Raw genomic sequence first — 27,561 nt, 5'->3', positions numbered from 1 at the left:
AGGTTTTATATCTATGGATAAAACAGAGAGAACGAGAGTAACTTATACGTGTATAGGATACGTACGTTCATTTTTATCGGCCGGTCGGTAACGTCGGTAAAATCGAAGCGCGCGCCACACTAACGTTAACGTCGACATTTTGTTAGAAAATAAAACAAAAGGGAGGAACGCTGCTTCGTTCGTAGAGACAGAACGTCGTTTCTCTAACGTGTGTTGTCTTTCCGTATCGTGGAATTCTCCGTTCGTATTCGGAAGAAATCGAGGGAAGAGATGAAAGGTCCGGGATACGAAGTCTTCGCATCCTCATCGAAAACGTTCGCAAAACGCATGGCGGTCAGCCTCGATACGCCTTCGCCAATGATAAGATAAAAGGTTAGCTTGTATATGCATGAAATGTAGAAAAAGAATGATAGAGATAGAAAGAGAGAAAGAGAGAAAAAGAAAGAGTGAGAGAGAGAGAGAGGAGGGAGAATCGAACGTAGGCGTAGTCGCGCGCACACTGTTCGTAAAGCTGTATTTCACCATGATAAGACGTTTATTATTATTAGTATTATTATTTTATTATTATTAATAGTATTAGTATTATATTATTATTATTTTTATTATTACTATTATTATTATTATTATCATTATCATTATCATTATCATTATATTATTTCCACTGGTCTTCCACGTGTTATCGCGGAAGAAGATGAAAGAGGAGAAGAAGAAGAGCCGAACACACGTACGAGATCGTGCGTGAGTAATAAAAGGAGAGAAACGTTCTCTTAACGGAGAGGTTTCTTAAGCTCTCTTTTTCTCTCTCTCTCTCTCTCTCTCTCTCTCTCTCTCACACACACTCTCACTCTTTTACTCTGTTTCTCTCACTCGCTCGGTGTGTTCAGGTATGCGCGAGTAGGCGCCATCGTGCGACCGCCCACGGAGAAGGTGTATTTCTGTGTTCGTACGTAGGCAAACGAGCGGTGCGGCCAAGTGTGACGCTTAACCTACGCGAACCACCCGATCAGGGACGCATCAAGGCTCTCTACGAAATTACGTATCGGTAATATAGGAATGTTGAACGGTAGACTATATGACGTTCTCTCCTTTTCTTTCTCTCTCTTCCTCTTTCTTTCTCTTTCTCTCTCCCTCTCTCCCTATCTAAACGAATTCTAAATGTACTTTGCATTCCTCGTCTCTTTCTTGTGCTACTCGTTACGAGACGAGATCTTAAAAGAGAAAGCAAGTCGACACGATAGAGAAGTTAGTTCGATCTTAACTGACCTTATGAAAGTTTTATTATGCCTATAAATAATATTACTGATACGTACAAAATAAAAATTGTATTTGAATTTCACGGCCAAACTAATGGTTATCGATCGATATAGAGCCTCGTAACACGTTCTTTTCTTATTTGCATACGAACATAGGTTAGTTTCTTTTCAGAGAAAGTCATCAGAGCACCGTAGAACTGCCAGCTATGTACGTCACGTGGACATTTCTCTTTCTTCGCGTCCATTGTGATTTGCAAACTCTCTTAAGTTTTTTTTTCTCTTTTTTTTTTCCCCTATTACATTCTTTCTACATAAAACGAAGAGATTTTCTTTAACGAAGCTATATACTATGAGCTTGTTATATCATGGTATATAAATTTTCGTGAGAATGTAATATGGCCGATGCGTCCCTGGGTATAAGCGCGATTAGGTTCGACACCATACGCGCACATACTTACTTGATTCATGAATGTGTGGGGAAATACGCACTACTACGCACGAAGTCGTAAACGCGCACACCGATAAACGAATACAAGACGCATATGTGTACGTGGTTGCACGTGTGGCGCTCTCCCAGTCGGCGGCGTGCACATAAATAAACTAAAGTATAAACTCGAGTTCGCGATTTGAAAGAGCAGCCAGCGAAAACTCACTTTTCACCCTATCGGAAAGAAAATACGCGTAAGATGCGTATTATCTCCTTTCGCAACTATCATATCTAATTATTGGATAAGTAAATGGAAACATTTAAGGAGAACATTCGAACGATCTACCATGTCGTTAACGAGAACATTGACTCTCTCTCTTTCTCTCTTTCTCTTTATTGAACGAATGGATTATTATTATTCTTATTAGTTTTATTAACTAGTTATCGAGCTAACAAGCTACTGATGTAATCTACCGAACGACATACGTACATTACGTACGTACGTGCGGTTACGAAGGACAGACTCATCGTTTCTCGAGCAGTGATTTTTTTTCAAAGGAAACTTGAGATAAGAAGTCTCGTATAAGCTGATAGCGGAGTCTTTTCAAAGTCCGGCACAAAGAACAACGCGAAGTTCGAGACTTGGGAAGATACGTTAGAAAATTCATTTCAACTGAAAGCAAGAAGAAAGCAAAAGCGGAGGGCTGACTAAATAAGCTCGTAAAATCCAGAAAGAACTACGATCAGACGAAATTCAATTCGTTGCCGTCGACCTCTCTTATGTTAACAAAGCGTTCATCTCTTTCTGGCGACCAATCGGTTTCCTCTCCTCAACAACTTTTACGAACCTTGACTATGTACCCTGCCCTTTCTCGTACAATGTGTTACGGGACAGCCGAAACACCAACGTGTTCTCTGTTCTCTTTCAAAGGACTTCGACTTTGGTACCATAAAAGAAGATTCCTGCATTGAAGGTGCCAAAAAGTTAAACAATGTGCGTTCGGTTCTTTGGACTTCATTGGAAGGTTTATAGGTATCGTACGTATACTGAAAGAAAAAGGAAAGCAATGGGAACGAGACGAATAGAACGAGTAGGAGGAAGAAAGAAAAAGAGAGAGAGAGAGAGGGAATGGTCGGCGTACATCATTTGGGCGCCGAGAAGTCTGGCGCGACCAGGGCAGGCCAGAGGCGCGTCTCTGGTTACGCGACCATTTGGGGCGCCAACTCTTGTATGGAGGGGAAAGCAAAAGGCATCGGAAGATCGTCGACGGAGCCGTAGAATGGCGAAGGAAGGAAAAAGAGAGAGGGGAAGGGGCCCCCTTAGGCACATTCCAGCGGGACGCGAGTTTTCAAACATGGCTACCCGCGTGAATGTAGGTCCACGACCGATCCTACGATACGCAGAGAGCGGAGTCGTATCTTTCTCTCTCTGTATTTTTTCTCTCTCTCTTTCCTTCTCATCCATCCCCGGACTCTCTTCTCCGTTCTACGAGCACGATTCGCTTTGCCCTCCCCGCGACTAGCAGCACACATACCGGAACCCCCCTCCCCCCGCCACGTCCTCCTCCTCCTCCTCCTCCTCCACCTCCTGCTGCCTCAGCCCGTACCCCTGCCCCTTTCCTCCTTTCACCCGTCGATCTCCTCTCTCCCTCGCGTAAACCCGGCCGACCGGGCCGACCGAGCTGGCGACACCCTGTCTGGCAAGACCGGCCGACGACGGACAAAGGAGGGGGAGCTCTGCCTGCTGCCTGCCACGTTGCCACATCTCTTTCCTTGGGCTGTGCCTACCTTCTCGATCCCAAGGACAAATTCGACGAGCCGTGCCAGCCGTCGTGGCGCGCTAGGCGACTGCCGGTCTGACTTAGCTGCTGCTGCCGTTGCTGCTGCTGCTGTCGCTGCCGTTGCTGCCGTTGCTGCTGCGCCACGTCCGTCGCATCAATCTACTCTTTCTCTCTCGCTCTCTATCTCCTTCCTTTCTCTATCTATCCTTTCCTTTCATTCAACAACTCTATTATTTAACAGGATTTAGATTGCGATTTACACGAGAACGAAAAATTATCAAGCAAAAATAAGAAAGCATTCTTTTCCGCGATATCTATCCGATTATCCGAAATGATGATGAAATTCTCCGTGGCGCGTGAAAAGATCATAATCATCACTCGAGAATCCGATCGCCGAATACCAAAACGATGAGTCGTTGCGGTACGAAGGTCGGATCGAACGACGAAGCAGGTGTGTTCCTCTCTCGTCGTGGCCGTCGATCGGCGCCGGAAGCCTTCGCAAAGCCTGACTCCGATCCAACCGTCGAAATTCTTGGAAGACGGCAAGGCTACTTTTCTGTTGGGAATTACCTAGAGGATACCGACAATTCTATACTCAAAGGCTGGTGACGCGAATCGTGGAAATTTACGACACCCGTCTCTTTTCTTTATCTCTTTTGTTTCTCTCTTTCTCTATCTCTGTCTACCTTTCTCTCTCTGCTCTATCTATCCATCTATCTATCTATCTATCTACCTACCTACCTACCTATCTACCTACCTACCTACCTACCTACCTCTACCTCTACCTCTACCTCTAGCTCTACCTCCCGCTCTCTTCTCTCGGTTCTTTCCAAGTCACGTCGATCGCTAGCTAGCTCGTTCGTTCGTTCGTTCGTTCGTCCGTCGTGTCCTCTTGTCGCTTCTCTCTTTCGTCGAAGAAGTATGTATACGTGCCAACGCGCAGCTTGCGTCATCGCCTCGCGAGTTGGCCTACGCGCAAGACGTAGAGAAGCATGGCAACCGCGCGGACGCGTAGCTAAACGTATTAACCGTCGACTCCATGCCACAAAAACAACATGATCTCATTTCGCGGCACATACGCCGAGAAATCCGTGTTTCATGCGAGCATTTCGTGTTCTCTCTCTTTCTCTCTCTTTCCCTCTGATATCCTGATTTCCAAGAAGTCCCGCAATTTCCACCGACGAAAGGTTACCTCTCTATTGTAAAGAGAATGAAACAACGAAAGAAACTCGTCTTTCGTGCCATCATAAAATTGGCAAACCTAACGGTAAGACGAAAAGATGACGGTAACACCAATAAAAGGACAATACGGATTCCATTGACCTACCAACTTAATAACAGGGACAACTTTTACCCTAATGACTCTACCATTGCTCGGTAAGCCTAGACGGTCATGGGCATTTTCCTGGAAGGCAAAATCCCCTTACTTCTCTTTGACCATTACCTCTCTTCACTGACACTTCTCTTCCACTCCTCTTTACCACCACCTCTTTTATGTACGTAAAGCAAAGCTTTCCCATTCCACTCTCGTAGCGCTGAGATCGATGCATGTTCTTTATTACCATTTTCCCAATATCCATCCCTATCCCAGTCCGTAGATCTCGCGACGGAAGTTGAACTTAAAGAAAGAAAAAAGAGGAAGTACGGTACGTGAAGAAGAATCAATCTGAACCTTTTCTATCCAATGCACGTATACTATTTTCTTTCGACTCTTCTTGTCACGATACCTCTGCATCATCGTTATATCATCCAACTAAGAAACGAAAGAACGAATTTGCGTTTGCCTAGATGCATCTCTTATTCTCAGGAGTCCAAAGAGACTCAATAATCTTATTAGGTTTTCTTGCGAATCCAATCCCAGGATAGATGGTTGACTTAGAAACGGGAAGAGTATACATACGGCGATGCAAGTGCGCTAATTTTATCCAAAACGCATCGTTTCTTGAAACGGTTCCCTTTGGTCCGTCTCTGAAGGAGGGCGAAAATTCATGCAGTGTGGTAAACGAAAAAAGACGGAAAGATGGAGACAGAAGAAAAAGAGAAGAACAAGGGAAGAGAGAGAGAGAGATCAGAGCGTGAAACGTATGAAAACGTAGACTGGTAGTTCGCTTGTAGAAGGACGGAGGTTGAAAGGAGAGAAAGGCCCGCAAAAATGAAGGCTCCGCGCTGGCTGCCGTGCACCGGGAGGGCGACGACGGTGACGGTGACGGTGGCGGCGGCGGACGGCGGACGGCTGGACGAGAGCGCGGCAGACAACATGGCGCCGGGTAAGCGTCGTCACGCCGCTGTGACGTTTCCCGCGCGCGTCATCGACGGAAGCGGGCCTGCAATATGGCGGAGCTTTACTGAGCGAGGTGCGAACGGCCGAGACGGTGGAGGGGGCGGCGGGTGGGGCGCCTACGCTCCTGCTGGTCCGGAGAGCGAGAAAGAGAAAGAAGGGGTGAGGGAGGGAGTGAGAGAGAGAGACAGGCAGGCGGACAGTGTTTATGTATGAGTGGGATGTGTGTATGTATGTGTAAGAGGGAGAGAGAGAGAGAGAAGGAGGATCGGTAGCACACATACAACTACGATGCACAGAGAAGAGAAAGAAGAACGGACGGTGGACGTTGTCGGTGGACCAGCCAGCCGGCCGCGCTCGTTCGAGAAGAACCGAGTTAAGCTCCAGACGAAGAGAGGGGGTACAGCTAAGAGAAGAGGCGAAGAGAGGAGGAGAGACAAAGCGAAACGGAGAGAGCGCCGGTGTCGCATTCTGACCAACAGCGGTGGGGATACCGTCGAAGTGAGAAAGAGAGAGATAGTTAGAGGGAGATCAAAGGGAAGGGGAAAAGAGCGTTTCGGTGGGAAGCGGCTACGGTTCTCGGACGTGTGAGAGGGGATGAAAATTAGTTACGGCATCTACCAAGACCTAAAAGGAACTCCGTACTCCGTGCGGTCAGACCACTTCGTGCGATGTTACGCGTCGAGGTACCCCCGTGCATCGTCGTCATCGTTGTCGTTTTTGTTACCGTCGTTGATAGTGCCTGTAGTGTTTCACCCTCGTGAACGTACCACATCCTATCGTTGTGTTAAAAAAGAAACGTGTGATTATTCGTCGACACGCCGTCGACTCGTCGTGAACGACGTGCGAGATAGTTGTCCGTTACGTGCCTGTCTCGCGTCATGGCTCGTGGCACTAGTGAGTTACTTCCAGAAGGAACTACAGTGAATATGGTGCATCGCAAACATCAGCGATCGCTTCATCATCAGCAGCAGCAACAGCAACAGCAACAGCAACAGCAACCGCAGCAATCGCCGCAACAGAACGTACGGAAGTCCGTAAGCGCGATGGGCAGCAGGCGCATATTCGCGCCGTCCTTCAAGCTCAAGGTCCTCGATTCTTATAGAAATGACATCGATTGTCGTGGTAATCAACGTGCGACAGCTAGAAAGTATGGAATACATCGTCGACAAATACAAAAATGGCTGCAGTGCGAGGACAATCTGAGGAACAGTTGCGCCGAAACAAGTAATTCGAACTCGATAGTTTCGACGTCGTCACCGTCGTTATCCTCCTCTTCTTCCTCGTCGTCGTCGCCGTTGTCATCGTCATCGTCATCGTCGTCGTCATCATCATTATCGTCATTATCGTCATCGTCGTCGGCGTCATCATCGTCGTCATCGGCATCGCCAACTTCGACGACAACAGTGATCTCGAAGCACGAGGTGACGTTGTCGACGTCGGAAGGGGTTACGATGCCCGGCGTGACTCCAGCGGTGCCGGCGCCGGCCTTGAACCTCGGTCTCGCCAGACTGCACGGCGACGAGTCGGCCGTCCGGCCCGCCCCACCTCCTCTTCCGCCACGTTCTTCTCTGACTCGAGATTCGCCCTCGTCACCGCGGTACGCGCATCCAAACTCTGAAATCGTTTTGCCAGTTACGACGAACACGACGACGATGACAATCGTCAGTGGGTACGTTCCACGTGATCAACATCAACATCCACGATATCACGTTGAAATCGAGAACGGAGCAATGCAGCAAGTTTCCGCTTTGATCGAACGTGAAAGGAGCTATTATGATTGGAATAACGCCGAGGAACAACGTAAGCGCGATCTCGAAAGTACTCATTACGATGTCGATAGCGAGACGAAGATATACGAAACGTTGACGACGTGTTTCCGACCGTCTCGTCGAGATCTCCCATACCCACCGATCGAGGTCGGTGCGTTAACGATTACTACTACTACTACTACTACTATTACTACTCTTGGTAACGCCGACTCATCCTCGATGGACGGAAATGCTTACGGCAGAGCGTTAACGCCGTCAATGATAAAGACAGAACGAGCTAGTCCAGACTCCGTGGCGACGTGCACGCGAAGTCTACCTCTCTCTCCTCAACAGGTTACGCGAGGAAGTGTTAACGATTGCTACGCTGGAAATTCCACGTCTGCCATTCTCTTTAGTGCTCGAGAATCTTTGAATTCGGACAAGTGTCCCGATCCAATTGGAAGAAATGTATCGGCTGTTCTCGAAGAAGAAAAGGACGAAGAGGAGAGACGAAGAAGACTCTTCTGCGGCGTAAGGGTCAAAAAGGAAGAGATAGACGAAGAGGAAGAAGAATCAAGATTGAACGAGGACGAAGAGATCCGCGAAGATGGCGTATCCTCCTGCGTGGATTCTCATCCCGCTCGGCGTAGTTCATTTCACGTCGACTCCAGAAGCCCCGAGGACGATCAAGAGGGAACCTATTCCGAGCCTGGAAGTAGCTCGGCAAGATCCAGCAGCGGAAGTTGCTCGGATAGTGAGATGGACAGTCTCGTCGAATGTTGCCCTTCGAACGAGGCCAGAACTTCCTCGAACGATCTAGGCCGCAGGAGATCTTTCTCTTTGCGCTTCAAACTCGACGTACTCGATGCTTTCCATCGGGACATTGGGGTAGCGGGAAATCAACGTGCCACTGCGAGGAAGTTTGGTATAAATCGTCGCCAGGTACAAAAGTGGCTTGGCCAGGAAAGCGAATTAAGGGGCGAAATTGCGTTGAGAGGTAATGCTCGACAACGACTCGGCCCGAGCCAAGATCAAATGATCATTTCCGTGGACACACCAATCGATCTAAGAACTACCAACTACCTCGCTTCGCCTGTCGCCGAGGAGGAATGCGTCGACGTTGAGTACATCGAACGATCTCCACCGCCGCAAGTTCCGCAGAGTCAACAGTTCTATTGCTGCGAGTTGGCATCTTCTCCAACGCAACTCTTTTCTTATTATAACAATCGCATAGCTGATTTATCGCCTGAACCCACATTCGAATCCTCAAGGATCTGCGGATATCCCTGTTGCGTGGATACATCAAATTCCTCTTGTTATCAAGAATTACGCTTCTCCAGAGGATCCTCCTACGCGGACTCTTTAACCGGACCATCATCTTACTGCTACTCATCTCCAAGCGAAACGTCGACCGAGGAATCGCCAACGAAACGACGACGATGTACGGCTACGTTATCCTGCTGCTACGATGAGTTTTCTTCCTCGCCGAAGCGACTTCGTCTGGATGCAGACGAAACACCACCGCAGGAGACGCCACTCTGTCTGGTCAAGCCGAAAAGATTCCGCGATGTCTCTCCGTCGCTTGTAGAACCAGTTACGAGTACTGTTCCAACTCCTCCGGCCCCACAACCGCCACCACCGACATCCAACAGTAAAGATGCCATACTCTTCAAGCCTTACTTAGACAATCCCATAAGTAAACCTAGTAAGGAGAACGGCGCTTATCGCGATCTCTCGCCTCAGAATCTTCTTAACCACGACAATAACAACTGCCAGAGTATATGCAATTTGAATGAGGACCGAGGTGGGCACGATTACGCTCTCGAACTAAATCTTAAAGTACCGTTGTCTTGGAGGAATCAGCCTAGTACATTGTACACCGACTTCCAACCGATTAGGAGCGCATTCGTTAGGTATCCGGCTAGTTCGCACTACATCTAGCCCCTTGTAGCTGTTCGCATCTTTATCTTCGTTTATTTTTTTTTTATTTTTTTCTTTTCTTTTCCCTTTGACGAATTTTTCCAATATAAATTTTATCTATTTACGAAGAATAGAAGAGGTGTATGGGACGTGCAACGACTTCGTAATAATAGTCATTATAGACGCATATATACCATAATGCACATATAACAGAGGAAAGTTCAATCTTCGATAGGGCTATAATATTTTTTCGATCAAAGAATAACACGAGGTAAAAAGGGAAAGAGGTCCATTAAATAATGAAGGATCGATCCGTACGTGATCTACGACACGTAGACGACACCGAACGAACGTTCTTATCTTTTCCGCGGATCGACGGCCACCTCGTAGTCGCGATAAGAATGTAATCGGCCATTGGTCGAGAGTAAGGATCGAGTCTTTTGAGTTCTTCTTCTTAATATCTTCCTCTTTCCCTCCACTATCACCTCCGACTTTTTCAACGCCGATCAACGCCGGCTAACTTTTCCGAGATTAAAACCTGGTGATTATCAGCTAGGCCGTTTAGAGGTCGAGTACTCATGCTATAATTATGGAATTATGTCAGCTACCCACGTGATCGTTACAAGATAAGGAGAAATTTTGGAGAGGAAATATGTGCGAGAAACAGAGAGAGAGATAGAGATAGAGAGATAGAGATAGATAGAGACGATTCTCGGCTTTAGCGAAGATATTTTTGTACGAGAGAGTGAAAGGAAAAAACTTAAAAAAAAAAAAAACAAACAAACAAAAAGAAGAAAGGAATAAAAAGGAAAAAGAAAATAGAAAGAATGGTTGACGTGCGAAGAAAATGGCCGAGAATTAGGATTTGTCGCAGCAGCAGTAGCAGCCATCGCTTCCGTTCGAGAAAGATCACTCTGCGTGCCTTTCCTTTTCTTTTTTTTTTTTTTATTCTTTTTCTTTTTCCTTTTCTCTTTTTTAGTTATCAATTTAACGAAGATCACAGAAAACGTTTTTCGATGTATATTGTATCGCGTGCGGGTGTGTGCGTGTGTATATATGTAAGTTTAATGCACACACACGTGCGCGAAGAAAATTATATGTACCTATGTTATATGTATATTAGATTGAAGAGGATATATAAACATATATATTTTATACTATGAATCTGTAAAAAAGGAAGAAACGTATATATATATATATATGTATACATAGAAGAAATTTTATTCATCGTGCGCGCGCGCTCGTGTCATTTTCTTTTTCTTTTTTTTCTACTTGGTTTATAGGTATCTCGTCGCGAATTACCTATAAAAGCAAAAGACAAAACGAGTTAATCGCAACGATGATTTACATATGTAAATATATATAATATAATATAAAAAAAAAAAACAAAAATGAAAAAATCCCAGAAAAAAATGTAAAAATCGCGTGCCTTAAATAGTAGTCAATCGTTAAGGAAGAATTAAACTTTGTCGACGTATATGTACCTCACATACGAAATCGCGCGTAAAACTGAAAAACGCTATGGATAAAGAAAGGAGTCGTTTCGAAATAAGGCGAGACTATAAATTATTATACGAAATATTCCCGATTTGATAGTACGACGAGGAAATCTCTTATAGATTTACGTACAGAAAGAAAGTTGAAAATGTCAACGTTTTCTCGCATTAGACTTCATTTCCGAATAAATCGATGCCGAAGATTCGTCGAGTACGCACGCGTACTCAATTATATTTTTATGAATTAGTAAACAACGATAACAAAATTATTGTCATCCCTAATAATTTTTTAAGCTAATAAAAACAAATTTTTATTGGCAGAAAAAGCCAAATTTATTTCATTTTTCATTTCTCCTTTACTATCTAATGTTAATAATCCGAAAATCAATATGCAGATAGATAAGAAAATGATATCTGTTAAATGTATGTAAATACAAACGAGATCGTGTATAAGCATAAAAAGATCTTTAACACTCATTTTCGGAATTATGCGGAGTACAAATATAATATATTATATTGTATTCGGAAATGAGTCCTCGTATGAAAAAATGTCATTCTACATTTTCGATTTATTTCTTCATATAGATTCTCTCATTCTTCAGTTGTATTATCAGATCGAAAATGTACTATGCATATTTTGTGTGTATAATTGCTTATGTTACACGATATATTATATCCGTGTTATGATGAGCAAGGAGAACTCTTTGAAATTTTCTATGCGAATAAGCGAACGATACTATAATTAGAAAAGAACTATTATCGACATTAAAGACAATTGGTAAAGAGTGAGAGAAATACAGAAGAAGATACGTCATTAAGTTATACATATATACATATGTAAGGAAGTCTATTTAAAACGATATTATGAAGTTAATTTTTCTTCCTCTCTCTCTCTCTTTTTTTTGTCTTCTTTTTTTGTTAACAACTATTACAAGTGTCCTTGCAATACGGAAATCGATAGCTCGACGTCTCCACGATCCAACAATCAAATCGATAAGCATATTTTTCTTTTCTTTTCTTTTTTTTTTTTGTTTTCTTTGTTCTTAATCTTTGCATGGTTTCGATCAAATCTTTATTGTCATCGGCCGAAGAAAGTAATAAATATGACTCACGTTTTGATGCAATTGAAAAACTTGCGGCTTTTTAAAACAAATCACTGAACGCACTTGTTTATCAATACCTTTGCGATATTGTAACTGAGTAGAGATAACCTTTTTCTTTTTGTAGTACATAATTCTCTCCAATTTAAAAGGTCGAGTTAATAAAAATGTCTAGATATGTACATACATGCATATACGAGACTCTGTTATATATCTCTTTTCTTGTCAATGGAATTTAAAATAAAAAAAAATGATAAAACAAAATTTTTGGGATCATGAGAATATCGTTCGACTATTCGTCGCGACACGATGCTATTAATAATAACAACAGCAATAATAACAATAATAATAATAAGAGAAAAGTCTCGCCTTAGCTCTTCTAAAGAAAGATGAAAAACAATATATAGGTGCCGACGAAGGGCGGCAACGTACAATAAAGTCTTAGAATAATCGTGAGCCATAATGAATTACATAATGCCATAACGTTTTACATAATAAAAAAATATATATATATATATATATATAAAGTTCAACGAGATCGATCGGAAAGGTACGTGTGCCTGCCTGATAGAACGAACGAAATAGATATAGGAGTTTAAAAAGAATGAGAGACAGAGAAAGAAATCCGTTAACTCTCTTACATATGTATATGTGCGTGTGTGTTTGTGTGTTTCTAGAGCGAATATATGCGTTTATGCGTCTGAGTGTGTGTCGAGCAGCCCACAAGAGTCTATTAACGAGGCATAAAGCGTATATAAGCAATATTTTTAAGTGCATAAACGGAGGTTCCGTGGGCGAGCCCCCGCTCTTTAGGGTCGTACGTCGTCGCGAGGATTCCGCTCCTGTCTTGAACGCACAAAAAATCGTACGATTGTATGCTCGATCGGTAGCAACGAGTGAGATAATAGCGAAAGTAGTATCTATTTCTTTTTTTTTTGTCTCTCTTCCCTATACATATATATATATAAATGTGTGTATGTATATATGTATACGCGCAATTAAAATGAACACAAAATCTATTTTAATAAAACGTAAAAAACGTATCAATCGTTCAAAAGGGGTGTCTCGATCATCAGTGCCTTATCGCTTTTAACTCGCCTTGAGAAAGAATCGAACGAAAGTTGCTACAGGAAATTGTCGGAATTTACGTATATTTATAATGTTATATATATATATATAATTATTTCTGTTAGAGGAAATAAAGCAAAAGTACATTAGACGGAAAAGTTTCCCCTATTCCTTTGTCTCGTGTCGTATTCCACGTATTTATGTTCGCTCGATAATTTCGAAGAACGTCGATCGATCATGCCACGACGAAGTCCGTCTTCCTGTCTTCGTTTCATTACTTACTACCCTTACATATAGTGTCCTGATTTTTCCTGACTTCTCTAATGTGTAAACAAAAGAAAAAGAGAGAAGAAAATTCGATTCTTTCGATGCGAGAAGCGAACGACTCTTTTCAATGTGTGATTTATAATATAATAATCAAAAACTTATCGCCTTATCTTTATAAAACAATCGAGACTATCCAAGACGAGATAGAGAAAAATGAAAGTATGCGAAGCGTTTGAGAATATATATGTGTATATGAGCAAGGAAGAGAGAAAAGAAACAACGATAAATTTATAACGTTTATGTGTGTGTATATATATATGTTTATATATATATATATTAGGTTACATTTCTATCCACGTCCTCGTGAACGCGATCGTATCCTTCTCCATTGGAGGGATTCGCCCGAAACGACCATATCCGTCATTGTGATTCATCGAGAGGAAGAGGAAGAATGTGAGAGAGGAAGAGAGAGAGAGAGAAAGAGAGAAATAGAGAATGAAAGAGAAAATTACGATCTTATTGTCTGTCTGATCTGGTGCAAGAAAGAAAGCCACTGATAACGTTTTCCTTCTCTTAGATTGAAACGTAACGCAAGATCATTGTATTAAAAATATTGTATTATGTATATGTACGTACGTATGAATGTATGTATGTATATATATATATATATATTATATATTATATAGATACATACACATAAACGCGGAAAATAACGCATAGATCTCATACGAGATGTTAGAAGGTTTACCGAATTTAAAAGAAAATATAAGAGATTATTTTAAAAGAATCTGTGTTTACCCCATCAATTATTTTACCTTTCCCCTATAATCCTAAAACGATTCGATACATGTTGTTTAAAAAACTAATCTTAACAATTAACGAGAAAAAATTTACAAGCGAATCAAAACGTTCTCTTTTAGTATATCTACTTGGAAGATCTCGATCAAAGCAAATTCATTTCTCCGTTTCAAGAGTCTACGAGGGTTCTTACAATAAATCGTTTAGAATATAATTATACAAGGAGAAAAGAAAGAGGAAATAAGAGAGAAAAAAAAGTCCAACAAATTAATTATTTTCTAAATCCTATTTTCTCTCTTTTTACATTCCGAATGAATACTCGATCGAAGAGCGAAATTACTTTCGCTGTTTCGAACATCTGTCCTAGAAATGAACCTCAGAACAACAAACAAAACTATTTCGAATCTAATCGCTAAGGAGATGTACTGAAAGAATCGGAAAGTAAAGAAAATTTTTGTCTTTCTCGTTATCTAGATGCTATCTATCGTTTCTTTTTAAATTCCAGAAGAACTCGACGTTCCGATGGTTCCTCCCTCCTCCCATTGAAAAAACAAGAAACGCAGAGAAGGAGAAAGAGAGAGGATATTTCAAAGTAGTAACAGAGAGCTTCTCGAATTCCTCGATCTCGTGCCGATCGATCTACGAGTACACATTAGAACTACAGATAAGTAAGAGTCAACCGGCTGCAAGTTGCACGAGCGATGCACCAGCGATGCATTATTTCCGTTATCGCGGACGATTGGCAGCGTGAACGAGCGACGGTCATACACGTACTCGTTAAACTTTCTAAGCACGCCACGCTAAGCACTTAGATACCTACGTATACGTATATGTATAACATATACGTAGGTAATGTATATACATACATACATAGAGAAAAGTACATACACATACGCATCTAAGCGTGAAGTAGTAAGTATCGACGCACAATGAAATCCCAACGTATCCAAGCGCGTTCTTCTTCACGTTGACGCACATGATAAACTGTTGGTATATTCGATAAATGCAAGATGCATTTTAAAAGTTCCTTGCTAAATTCTAAGTATCGTATAAAGATATACATAATGCCAAGCTCGTACAATTTCTCATTGAACGAAGGACGGACGTACGTTATGGACGTCATCATCGTACTCGAGTTTATTTAGTTATTAACGAAAATTTCTTTTCTAAACATGCAAGGACGTTTTAAATACTAATCTGATAATTAGAATTTCGCGTAGTTCCAAATTTTACTCAGTCGATCTTTGTCTTTGTCTTTTGTTGCTTTTTTTACTTGTTTGTTTCTTACGAGCGTGACGTTAGACGAAGGTAAAGGTAAAGACTTCTGGAAAAATGAGTAAACACCAATGAAGATTACGCAATCGGTATCTGTAAAAAAGAAAATGGGCTGTCAGTTTCTAGGAAAGAGTCACGCTTATGCTCGGCTCTTCGGTGGAAAATGATGTGACTACGTTACGAGATAAGAACGATTGGTGATCGTTGTGTATGTACATCATACGTACGTACATACGACGTAAGTATATATGTGCACATGTATATGTGTATATATTCGCGTATGTGTATGTACGTATATAGATAAGTTCGTATGTATCAGAATGAAGCTTTGCTCGCTCATGGTCTCGCCTTAGCACTTGGCGCTTTCACCGTGACGATGCACACTTACTAACTACACTACGTCGATTTTAATTGACGCGATGCTTTTTTGTAGAATTCGCTAAGGGCATCCTTTGATCCTGTTTCTCTTTTTACATATGTACTATCAACACGATTCCTTTTGCTCACTATTATATTATGTATACTAACTGTATATTTTGTATAAGAAAATAATGACGAGGGATAATATATTTTTGTACAATTTTCTAAGCGTGATCTTTTTTTCTTTTTTCTTTTTTTTTTCGCTTCCTCTTTTATTTTACGGACATTGGAAATTACCTGGAACGAATTCGAGTTAACCGCGATCAAACGAATACCAAATAAAACTTAATTTATTTCGATCGACATCTGTTCGGCGGCCTGTTCACTAGTTTCAAATAAGTTAAATACGCACGTGTCGAATGATCGTCTTGAAAACAAACGGACAAAGCTGCTGCTAGGAAGAGAAGTCCGTAGATCGCTTCTTTGCTCTCGAAGATAAAGCAGAATCGTGAGTTTATCGATATCGCGTTTGATTCCACAAACATGATTTAAGTCCCCGTTTATGATAAATTTCTACGAACGACAAAATGTAAAAATTCTTAGTATAATTAATTATTATTACGTTTGAACTTCGACAGTCGTAATCAATACGTTAATGTGATTAAAATTACTATATTCGCGTGATACGATTCATTCTTATACATTTTATATATTTCTTTATATTCATACATTTTTATTGCGATTTCTAGAAGAAATATAAAACACGTATGAAATAGAATTTTAAGATTTCCGAGTCAACAAGTTCATTAAATCGTAAATGAAAAATTCGGAATAAAGGTAAGAAAATTCGTCTTTGAATAAATTGACTCGTAAATTCCAGCCGATTATTTTCACGTTCAGAGTTTGTTTTCTTTCTATCTACATTCGTCTACGAGGACGACGACCAAGCAAAAACCGATTGCCAAAAGCTACGACGTTATACATATATCGCGATGATAAATAACACCACTCGTTTTTATTGAGGCCACTGTATATGAACGCGGGTGTATGCAGCTCGCGCGCACGCGCACAAGTCGAACCTTGAATCGTAGAGCAAGACTGATGCAACGCGTCAATCAACGCCAATAAATGTCACAGACTGGTGCAATGCAATTAGGAAGGGTGCACTGGCACGTAGAAAAATATTCCATAGGATCGAGCGAACTCTCAATGACGAGTCACGGAGAGAATATAATTAATAAGAAAATCCTATTCGCTCGAAGAAATGTATAGAATCCTTTCGCGACCCTTTTTTCATTTTTTCAATGCAGTTAGAAAGGATGTAACGGCGCGTAGAAAAATATTCCATAAGATCGAACGAACTCCTAATGACGAGTCTCGCGAAATATAATCATAATAAAAAATCAAATTCAATGAAAGAAATTAGAATTATTTCTGGATTCTTTTTCACTATTCAAAGATTTCTTTTTTGTCGATTACAAAATCACCTTGGCTATGGAGACGGTAGGAGGGAGGATACTCTACCTATCAAATAGAAAAAAAAAGAATTAAATATAAAAAGAAAAGAAAGTCTTCCTGATAAATCTAGAAATGTTGTTTGTCTAGCGGAAATTCGAAAGGGATATACAAAATGTTTCCTGGCTCGATTCCAAAGCTCAAGTAACGTGACTGATTTTGTTCGCAGCAAAGCGAGGGGTGATCGGTAGTACAACGAAAGATCCGCTCTCCTGTAATTATTCTTCTAGTCTTCTTCGAGTCGATCCTTCTTTCTACGGGTAAGAAAAAAAGAAAAAATAAAAAATCTCGAAATAAAAGCAATTCGTTGTTAATTTCCGAGACGTTTCTACATATTGTTACCGCGCAAACTATACTCTTTCTCTTTGTCTCTCCTTCTCTCTTAATCTCTTAATTTCTGTAAAATCTAGAAAAGAAAAAAAGAAAAAAAGAAAAAAAAAGGAAAGGAAGAAAAGTCGTTTTTCTCAATTTTTCCTTGAAAAAGTCGACAAAAAGTAACGCAACCAAGCGAATACATACCAAAGGATAGCCGAGGAAGAACCGCGATTAGAGTGGAATAATTTAAGTCGTGACATCAAAACGACCGTCACATTCGAGCAGCAATTTGACTGGGAAAACCTTCAGCGAACGCTCCTGCCGCTCTCGAGAGTCATTTTCACGATGGCGGCTAATTATAAAGCGCACTTGCACTCAAAGAGATAGGGACAAGCGAGAACACGCGTTCTTGAAGGCGCATAACGACAGAGATAGAGAGATAGAGAGAGAGAGAGAGAAAGAGAGAGAGAGAGAAAGATGGAGACAAAGGCACGCATCGTGATCCTTCCCTCGGTATAGTAGAAAAAGCGTCGTTTGTCTCGTTTCTGTCGTTGCGAAAGGCAACGCGAAGTTGTACGTATATATTTTTATCCTATGCTCGTGCCTTTCTTAACTTCTTTCTACCCTTTTTCTTCTCTCTTCCGTTCGTTTCTTCTTCACTTTAATCCTTTTCTTCTGGATACATCGATCAAAAGATATGGCTATCGAAACTAATAATATTTCGATTAGTTTTCTTATAAAATCTTTTAACAATCTTTTTTCAGTTCGCAAAAGAAAAATCAAAGGGTATCTATCGTTCTACGATTAACATCTGGAATTAAAATCGTATAGTTAATGGATACGATATACAAATAACGATATACAAAGACAGTACATTCGAAGATCGTAAATGACTACACGATATGAACCACCTGAACACGATCTTGTATTGACGAAAGAGGATATACGGAAAAGATATCAGGATACGGCATTAGTTATATTTAAAGTAATTCATAAGCTTGGCGTGATGAGTCATTTCGTATCTTACATTATTTCGATACTAAATAAACGAATTCTAGCTGCTTACCTTTACTTTTTATTACAGGAACAACAGAACAAGAAAGAGGTGAACTATTTGAGTTTTGGACCAAGTCGTAGGACTATGGAGTATAGCAATTATGGAAATCAACCGGTAATAATACGTAGACCTCTCGAAGTTTCGGACGTAAATGATCCCTTGCCGTTGCGGATATTGAGAATGTATCGTAAGCCTCATGAGAATTGTACTATAGCTTAAATCATGTTAAAAATAATTCAATAAATATATTCGTAAATATTATATGACACTTCCTTTATACGTACATAATAAATTAATATATATTCAGTTTTTCAAATTTCAATGTCAAACATTTTTTAAATTATTTACAAACAATTTTACGTATTACATAATGCACGGACATTTTTATACTCGAAACACGATCGATTTAATCGACAGGAGCAGTTGATCCATATTAAAATCTATTTTATTATTAGCGGCTAATTTCCATAAATATTTTTTCCTTGCTTTTCTTATACAGACATGTACAAAACCAAAGCGGTACACTTGTATTACTTATAATAAGAAACAAAATGTGCCATCTGACATCATTGGAAAATAAATAAAAAATAAAATATAATTTGTATACAGATGATCCATGATACAAGAATCTCTCATAAATAATCACTAGCAACATTAAATAATAACACTAAAATTAAAGTTTATCACATCCCCTCAATGTAGGTTATGAGGAAGTCACAACTAAATGAAGAAAATTATCAGGATAGCTTAAATGTTCTGACATCCATTGCAATGGTGTCTCTGGTGGTGGTATAATTCCATGAGTACGCACTTCAACTACGAGATATAAAATCTAATTAAGAGGTTATTTTCTTTTAAGTAATTAAACATAGTCTTTGCACGTACCATTTTCTTGATCTGGAAATACTTCGTTCAATAAATGCTTCAATGTTTTCCTTTGGCCTTCTTCATTCACCGGTTTAACAAGTTTTTGAATATATTTATCTTCGCTTGTGTAACATCGGAAAGGAATATACTTGAATCCTTCTTCGCTATTAGCTGCTTCCATTAATCTTCGATTAATAGACCAAAATTGATCGAATTTGTCCGTAATTAATCCATTCCATAAACTGCTATGTTCCTTTTTTTGCATAGCCGATACAATCTGTCCTCTATGTTTTAAAACGTCTGCCTCTTTAACGCAAGCAAGAAAATGTGATTCTACTACTTCTCTGCAATCCAATTTTTACAAATTGACATACTTTCAAAAATAACATATCCTACTTTAAGAAGATTTACATACTTGTTCTGACAATGCATTAAAACGTTTTCTGGGAATTTATCAAAGTGAACAACGATATTCCATGGTAATTGAATATCATTAGAATATATATCTAATAATACACCAATAGGATAGTGCCACTTTAATGGAATTCCATTAAATTCTAACCACATTTCGTGATCCTGTTTGCTATCGCTTTCTATATGTTTTATAAAATGTTTTCTCACCTGTATAGCGCAAATAATGTTGACAATAACATCGGTAAATGAGAATATTTAAAAAACGCAGGTAAGATAACAAATTTTACTACCTTTTCTGTGCACACTGGAAAATAACTTAATTTAGGTACCATAAGATAAAACGGATCAGGACCTTGTAATTCGCACGTTTCCTCGGTATCGAGCGTAAAACAAACGGGAATTTTACCATCCCAAATTTCCCTTAAAACTTCTCGATCATTCGCCATTGTGTAGAAAAAATGGTTTTGTTTGTTTCTTATCAATATAACGACGTAACGACACCTCGATAGTATACTAAACGTATATTTTTCGTCTACTACGATATCGCATTATCTTTTAACGCTAACGAGTCGTATCATAGATTTAACAACTATTAAATACTTTTCGTCCATGTTGCTTACCATTTTTGTTACGAAGAATGTTATCAGGAACTTAACGGAATGAAATTGTAGCGCCAGTAATAACACAGGAAGCAGAACTAAAGATTTGTGAACGACAACGCTATCTAACGATAAAATACTTAATTAATTCGTAAAGTACGTCTCCGATGGTAATAATCTAATAATTTAAATAATATATATAAATGTACAAAGTAATATTACTAATTATATATATATATATTATTTAAATAATAATTATTACGAAAACTACGATGCTTATACGACGAAGTACACTGATAGACTAAAGTGCTCTCGTCCTTAAAGGTAGGTTAAACCACCGAACGTTTGATGTTTATATTTTGTAGTAGGTAAAAGTTATGTACGTATATATGAGTCATATGTAAATAAGAAAGAAACAAAGAAAGAAAGAAAGAAAGAAAGAAAGACAGAGAGAGAGAATTACTTAGAAATATGACGCATATTGAATTTAATAAATAAATAGTTTTGTGCGGAGACGTACTTTAAGACTGTTCATCACATTTGTTTCCATAATGAATACAAGCATAATTTTTGACCGATTTTGATGAATAAGATCCCATTTTAAAGACGAAGATTTAAGCGAGAAAATGGCTTTCTCGAATTTTTAAAAAAGTTTTATTCGCTTTGGTAAAAATCATGTCAAAAAATGGTGTTTGTTCGAAAATTATTCATGTATAAAAATAGTTTTTTTTTTTTCTTAATTCTAAAAAGCCATAAAACAGGGACTGTCGTGTCCAATAATGATGATTGGAGCTTCCGATGTTGTGAGTCCTACTATCCATAAGCGGGGACTGACCCTCCTCCAGTGAGCATATAAATAGTATCTCCTGTAGTAGTTCTCTTTATATTGTATTATTACTATTATTAACGTAGTAATGATATATAATATAATAATATAATAATGAAAGTAATGACGAGAAGTACAAAAAGAAATACATTTATACTTATATAAAATAATATTTGATATATAAATTCACTGATTTTCGTATCAATTATATTTATTATTTTATACTCGTTTTACGATTTATATCATAAAACAAATGCATACCTGTGCTGTGTCGTATTTATCGTGGATTACTGCAAAAGGTACGCTATCATTAAAGAAGGATATAAATATGAGAGAATAAAAACTATAAATTCAAAACCTACAAGCACTACTATTCTAACCTAACCTAACTCGATCGTTACGCGCGAAAGGTACAACCTATACAATCTTATAAACTGATATGACAGCGTTTCTATATTGCGCTTGTAGTTCATATTTTGTCCACGCGTGTCGCTGTAGTCGCACGCGCTACGAGAAAAAGGTGATGAACAGTCTTTAAAAAAAAATGTTTATTCAGCCTTTCTATGACTTTTTTTGACGATGTATTTCCATTTTTTTTTTTTTTTTATATAAAGGATAACATTAATTATCTCAACTCAATTATGTGTTATGTGATTAGGAATATGGAATAATATTTTAATATCGATATATATTTTTGAAGTGTTAGCTTCCATTTTCTTCACATACCACATAAAGAAACAATTTGTATCATAATTATACAGTTATTACATATTGAATTTTAACGTTGAGTACAAATCATTTGCCACACAAAAAATTCATTTAATTATCCCTTAAATAATCTACGGACTTGCACATGTAGAATTTATCTCTGCACGTATGGAAAGTATGTGGTGCTCCATAGAGTCAGTCTTGAACCAGCAGCAAAACTATGACTGAATATTCAGTAGAGCTTCCGTTACTTTTCTAAAGAAAATTATTGGTACTACACACATTAGAGTAGAGAATTATTTTGTATATTAGTTGGCATGGAATAATGATTTCGTTGTGCCGGTGGCTGATAGATTGGCTGAGTACTACGTACTGGACCTCTCTTCTTATTATATCCTTTATTACCAGAACTAGGTCCATTGCCACTTCTACGGAATTCCATACCCGCTAAAAAATTATTTTAATTAAGTATATGTACAGTAAGTTTGATTCAAATCAATACTATCACTAACCCGCAATATTATTTTGACTTTGCTCATTTCGAGTTTGTCTATTATTCGCTCTTTGATCCCTTCCCCGATCATTCTTTTCCTAAGACATATTTTAGTTTAATAATGCATTAATATTAAGATATTTCAAATATATAGGTAAAGTTATTGCAATATTACAACTACAATACCATATGAATGTCTTCCGTTATAGGTATACAATCTACTTGAAGCACCTCTTCGTAATTTTCGAAACCTTTAAATTGTACAACGCATGTTCTCTCAGATACGGCAGTCACTTCAGCATTATAATACTGTAATAATAAGAGCATAAAAATAGTTATTTTGTTAGACAAGAATATAAATAAATAATAAAATAAATACATACTCTGTTATCTTCCCAATACTTAGCCATACACTTGTCACCTATTTGCCATCCCCATGGAGTACTGGCAGGAACATTAGTACTTTGATTATTCAAATTATGATTTTCATTTTTGTGAGCAGTAGATCCAATGTTTTCCCTATTACTCGCATTATCATGTAATTGATATTTATTTAACTGATTTCTATAATTTCTATCAGGTATATTAGCTCCATAAATTCTAGTCCCTGTCTCCTGTACTCGATTATGTCTATTATAGGAATTGTCAGCAAGATGTCTATTCCTAGTTTCTGATTCATAATGATTATAATTCCTATTACTAGAAGGATTTTTTCCTTGTTGTTCATGTTGACCTTTATGACAACCTCCATTATCATCAGTGTATCCGATACCAGAATGAGATTGAGGAAGAGAATTTTTATATTCATTATGACTCTTTTGAGGACCACTTCTATTTGCATTGTCTTGATGATAATAACCATGAGTATCCTGATTTCGTTGAAATCTTGGTGGTTTGCTTTGTTGAGTATTACTATTTCCATTGTACTGAGAATATTGTGGAGCAACAGAATTATTATTATTACTTAATCTTTTATTTGCTTTATTTTCTTCACTATGTCTTGGTGGAGCTTGATACCCACGACCTCCTCTTTGAGATCTATAATGCAACAGAAAATATAGAATCTAATTTTCTTTCTAAACTATTTTATCATTCTATAATACGCATACCGTCCTCCTCTAGTATTATGTGTATCCGCTTTTGATTCGAGACGTTCAACGTTATTTTCATTATTTTGTACATAATTATTTTGAGTAGTTTCTACTGGCTCTGGTTGAATTGGCAACTTATCCTCAAGAAAATCAAATAAAGATATCTTTCCACTGCTTGGTTTACTTTCTTCAGATTTTTTATCAAAACGTTTACTTCTTGGTTCTCTTGGTTCTCTTGACTCTCTATAATAAATATAAAATAATTATAAAATACTTAAGAATTAACTATTTATTATAAAAAGAATAAAATTTACTTGTGTTTATTATTAGTCCTTTGTAAACTTTTGATTGCTTTATCAACATTATTTCTGTTCACACGCAAAGCATATTCAGCTTGTTCTATGGAAAATCCTTGTTCTACTATCCTTTGTACACTATGATCTAATAGCTGTGAAATAAAATGATAATAATATAATCAATAAAGAAATAAATTAGTGTAAGAAAAAGAATTGTATTCTAAAACTAACCTGCTTATTTCCACCACCAAAAACTTTTTTGCTACCTTGCTTAGCAGCCTCAGCTATTGCATCTTTACGTTGTGCTTCAAATTCTGCATTTTCTTTACTAGTTTTATCCTTTTCTACCAATGCTTTGAAATTTTTGTCCCGATCAGAAATTTTGATAATCTTTTTTCCAAACGGTATCCATGGTGGAGGACCACCTTCCTCTGCAGATCTTACCCTTGAGTGATGTGCTAATTTCTATAACGCATAATCAATGAATATTTTATTAGAAGTAAATATAAATATAATTAATATAATTAAAAAGTTTTTATTTACTTTATTTAATTCCCATTTCTCTACAAGACTTGACACTCTTCCTCCTAATAGTTGACTTATGTTTGAGGGTCTTAATAAGATAATTCCATGTGACATGGGTATACTCCCTGACTTGAGCAATAGTTTTGTACCAGGAGGTGTGTTTAAACTATAAAAGAATACACAAGCCTCATTAAATAACATTTAAATTCAGGCTTGAATACCTTTACATTATCGGTTACCTTATGGAAGAAAGTGGTTCAATTTCTACAGCTTGGTAATTATTTTTACCATCGGTTAAAGATAACTTTAACATGCGTGGTGCACCACGAGATTCTTCATTACCTTTAGGGGCAGCAACATTACGTAATTTTTGTATTTGTAATATAATATTTCCTTGATGAATATCTCCTTGACCACTACTAATTTCCTTTAGATCAAGCTATAAAATAATGATATAAAGATTTACAGAGGGAAGAAAAAAAGAGAGAGAGAATTGATGTAGACTATATCAGTTAGATTTCATTTCAAAAACTTACATCTAGACAACGTCTCAATATTTTCTCTAAGTCATTGATATTTCCAGAATCGCTGACAAGATTAAATCCATGGTTAGAAAGGTACCTAATATAAATATTTAGTTAAACTTTACGATGGTTCACAAAGCACTGTTACTTTAATGCTAATATATATCACATATTTATATATACACATGATACTTCAACAAAATATTTATATATATAAAAGACCTTGAGACAGCAAAGTAATAATCAACTATGCAACTTACCAGCCATGCTCTTTTAACTTTTCCATAGTAGCCACAGTCACTTTTCTTACATAAAGAAATTCTTTGATTTAAAGGATTGTACTTTCGTCGTTATTTTTTTGCAAATCTTTTAGTACAAATATCTAGACTACAAAATATCTCGTGTAAGAGATATATGCAATGCATTTGCAGAAACGTAGGTAAACATTTTATCAGCTGACACAATAAATCAGAGTTAGAAATTTTGGATACTCCGTTAAGATATTACAACAAAGTAATATTTTTAGAATGTTTTTCTTCGATCCTTATATGTCTTGCTACTGTGCAATTTTAAAGAATGATCGAACGAAAGAACCGCGCCTACTAAAATCTAACTCGTCTGCCACCATCTTGAAAACGTTACATCGATCATCAAGATCCAACGACAGATGTCGCGCTAAACAATTTCCAATCGAATGGAATTCATTTTGAAATTATTTTCTCGTACTGCACTATAGACGGCTCACTGCTTTTGATGCACTTTTTTCTATATACGATAAATGCTTTCTTTAAAATGAAAGATTATTTCAAAATTTGTACGACATAGCATGTAATGTTTAATCAAGAATTACTGATAAAATTATAACTCATACCTCCTTGCAATTGATGAAACTTTTGTAGACTCATAGAACGATGTTGATTAATTGGTTATTTACTAACGTGGTTACACATCAAAGTTTAAACTCTGATAGATTAGATATTCAAATTCTTATGAATAATTGATTATTTTCTTTCATGTTTTTAAATAGATATCTAAAAAAGAAAAAGAACCTGATTTAATTTCTACACGAATTTACGAAGAACAAGTATCGATGCATACATATGCATATATGTAACTCATTAAGCTCGATTGATCGAAGAGAATATGACATATGATCGATGAGAATATACATACATGCTCCATCCAAAAATAATTCTCCTCGCAATACTAAGATCATAAACGTTTTCAAAAGTAGGTCATACAGATACTATGAAAACCAGAGAGACTTGTATTTTATATTCCGAAGAAGACCGTCTAGATTTTTTATAGTAAACATGAAACACAATGCCGACTATATAAATTTCTTTTTTACAAAAAAATGTCGCTAAGCAAATAATATTTTGTCAAAGTTAAAACAAAATTTATTTATCGTAAAACATGCGAGAATCCAATAATCGATAGTAACGTAATAATTCGATTGATCGCAAATTAACATAACCTCTTATAATCGATTATTAAGGCTATCGTTTTTATAACAGTTTATGCCAACAATGAAAACAGGCGTAATTCTTTTGATGAATAAACTCTCTTTTTAAGGACGAAAATTTAAAAAACCTTGCTCGGACAAATGATTTTATGGCAAAAATAAGAAAATACGTGCGCGACTATTCGTGTCGATGAATCTAAGTTTCTAGAGATATTGTTAAAATTTTGATAAAAATTTATAATTCCTTTTATATCTTATATATTAGAAAGACAGATTTTGTAAAGAATATATAACAAATTACGTCGCAGTGACTATATTAAAACGGACACAGCAATGATATAATTTTGTTTAATGATAAATGCATATAAAGTACAATACATATGTTGATTATTTTATCAAAAATAATAAGTAGAGAATATATACTTACATATTATATATTATATTTTTGTAAAAGTAAACATTATATCTACGAGATTTTTCTCCAAGCACTATTTCCTCTATAGGAATAGTCTCCACTTTATATTATTCCTATTACTACTGCTATTATATGTAATATGATAATGTATAATAAAAGAAGAAAGAATGTGTCATCTTACGCGATCGTTTTTCGCGCAAACTATCAACACATCATGAACACACATCGAACTTATATTAAAATGATATAATATATAAGTATACATGTAACACTACCTATATTACCTATCGAACCCGATTATTATATATATGCGAGATATATACGTAAGAGTATAACCTCTTATATCAAACTTAACACCGACACGACAGGCACATGGTGGGACAGGTTCAGCTTGCACTTGTAGTTCATTTTTTGTCCATAGTTGTCGCTGAAGTTACACACGTTTTGAGTGAAAGATGAACATCCTTAATATAACCTATATTTCTATTTAAATTACCCTTGCATTTTAAAGCATCATATTCAATGCAAATAATTGACAAAACGTTATACCTTTTCTACGTAAAAGCAAAATAATTTTATCCAATCGATCGATGGCTAATTAATCTTACAAAATTCGTGTTTGCATATTTCACGCGAATAATACAAATATTACAACGAATTAATTTGGTCAAAGCTGT

The 27,561-nt window shown here is 37.7% G+C and overlaps 3 protein-coding genes and 1 long non-coding RNA gene across 4 annotated transcripts; 2 read left to right on the top strand and 2 right to left on the bottom strand.

Moving 5' to 3' along the window:
* Nucleotides 1-151: 151 nt before the first annotated feature.
* Nucleotides 152-18,426, top strand: LOC127063694 (uncharacterized). Its single transcript, XR_007781450.1, has 4 exons — nt 152-372; nt 14,645-14,807; nt 17,459-17,549; nt 18,369-18,426. It is a non-coding gene; the product is annotated as an uncharacterized LOC127063694 (long non-coding RNA).
* Nucleotides 5,896-14,608, top strand: LOC127063682 (ubiquitin carboxyl-terminal hydrolase 36-like). Its single transcript, XM_050993725.1, has one exon. The coding sequence runs from the start codon at nt 6,621-6,623 to the stop codon at nt 9,429-9,431; it is 2,811 nt and encodes a 936-aa protein (XP_050849682.1). The 5' UTR covers nt 5,896-6,620; the 3' UTR covers nt 9,432-14,608.
* A 135-nt stretch (nt 18,427-18,561) lies between the features above and the next one.
* On the bottom strand, nt 18,562-20,731 carry LOC127063688 (autophagy protein 5). The gene is made up of 4 exons (XM_050993735.1): nt 20,233-20,731; nt 19,944-20,149; nt 19,547-19,872; nt 18,562-19,477 (listed from the first exon to the last, which is right to left on the bottom strand). The coding sequence occupies exons 1-4, from the start codon at nt 20,386-20,388 to the stop codon at nt 19,365-19,367; spliced, it is 801 nt and encodes a 266-aa protein (XP_050849692.1). The 5' UTR covers nt 20,389-20,731; the 3' UTR covers nt 18,562-19,364.
* Nucleotides 20,732-22,035: 1,304 nt separating this feature from the next.
* Nucleotides 22,036-26,019, bottom strand: LOC127063684 (tudor domain-containing protein 3-like). The gene is made up of 12 exons (XM_050993728.1): nt 25,876-26,019; nt 25,265-25,769; nt 25,017-25,101; nt 24,720-24,919; nt 24,499-24,646; nt 24,187-24,420; nt 23,974-24,107; nt 23,678-23,902; nt 22,952-23,606; nt 22,755-22,877; nt 22,588-22,666; nt 22,036-22,522 (listed from the first exon to the last, which is right to left on the bottom strand). The coding sequence occupies exons 2-12, from the start codon at nt 25,288-25,290 to the stop codon at nt 22,359-22,361; spliced, it is 2,073 nt and encodes a 690-aa protein (XP_050849685.1). The 5' UTR covers nt 25,291-25,769; nt 25,876-26,019; the 3' UTR covers nt 22,036-22,358.
* Nucleotides 26,020-27,561: the final 1,542 nt, after the last annotated feature.

This window comes from Vespula vulgaris, chromosome 5, assembly GCF_905475345.1.
Source record: "Vespula vulgaris chromosome 5, iyVesVulg1.1, whole genome shotgun sequence".
In the NCBI taxonomy this organism is placed as follows: domain Eukaryota; kingdom Metazoa; phylum Arthropoda; class Insecta; order Hymenoptera; family Vespidae; genus Vespula; species Vespula vulgaris.
This window is presented reverse-complemented; position numbering and strand designations above follow the sequence as displayed.

Bases quoted from the DNA above. Each gene is read 5' to 3' on its own strand.
- LOC127063682 (XM_050993725.1), top strand. From the start codon at position 6,621: ATGGCTCGTGGCACTAGTGAGTTACTTCCAGAAGGAACTACAGTGAAT.
- LOC127063688 (XM_050993735.1), bottom strand. From the start codon at position 20,388: ATGGCGAATGATCGAGAAGTTTTAAGGGAAATTTGGGATGGTAAAATT. The intron at 20,150-20,232 runs GTAGTAAAATTT...TGCGCTATACAG, and splicing joins TTCCAGTGTGCACAGAAAAG to GTGAGAAAACATTTTATAAA. The intron at 19,478-19,546 runs GTACGTGCAAAG...TATATCTCGTAG, and splicing joins ATTTCCAGATCAAGAAAATG to TTGAAGTGCGTACTCATGGA.
- LOC127063684 (XM_050993728.1), bottom strand. From the start codon at position 25,290: ATGGAAAAGTTAAAAGAGCATGGCTG. The intron at 24,920-25,016 runs GTAAGTTTTTGA...ATTATTTTATAG, and splicing joins TATTGAGACGTTGTCTAGAT to CTTGATCTAAAGGAAATTAG. The intron at 23,903-23,973 runs GTAAATTTTATT...TATTTATTATAG, and splicing joins AGGACTAATAATAAACACAA to AGAGTCAAGAGAACCAAGAG.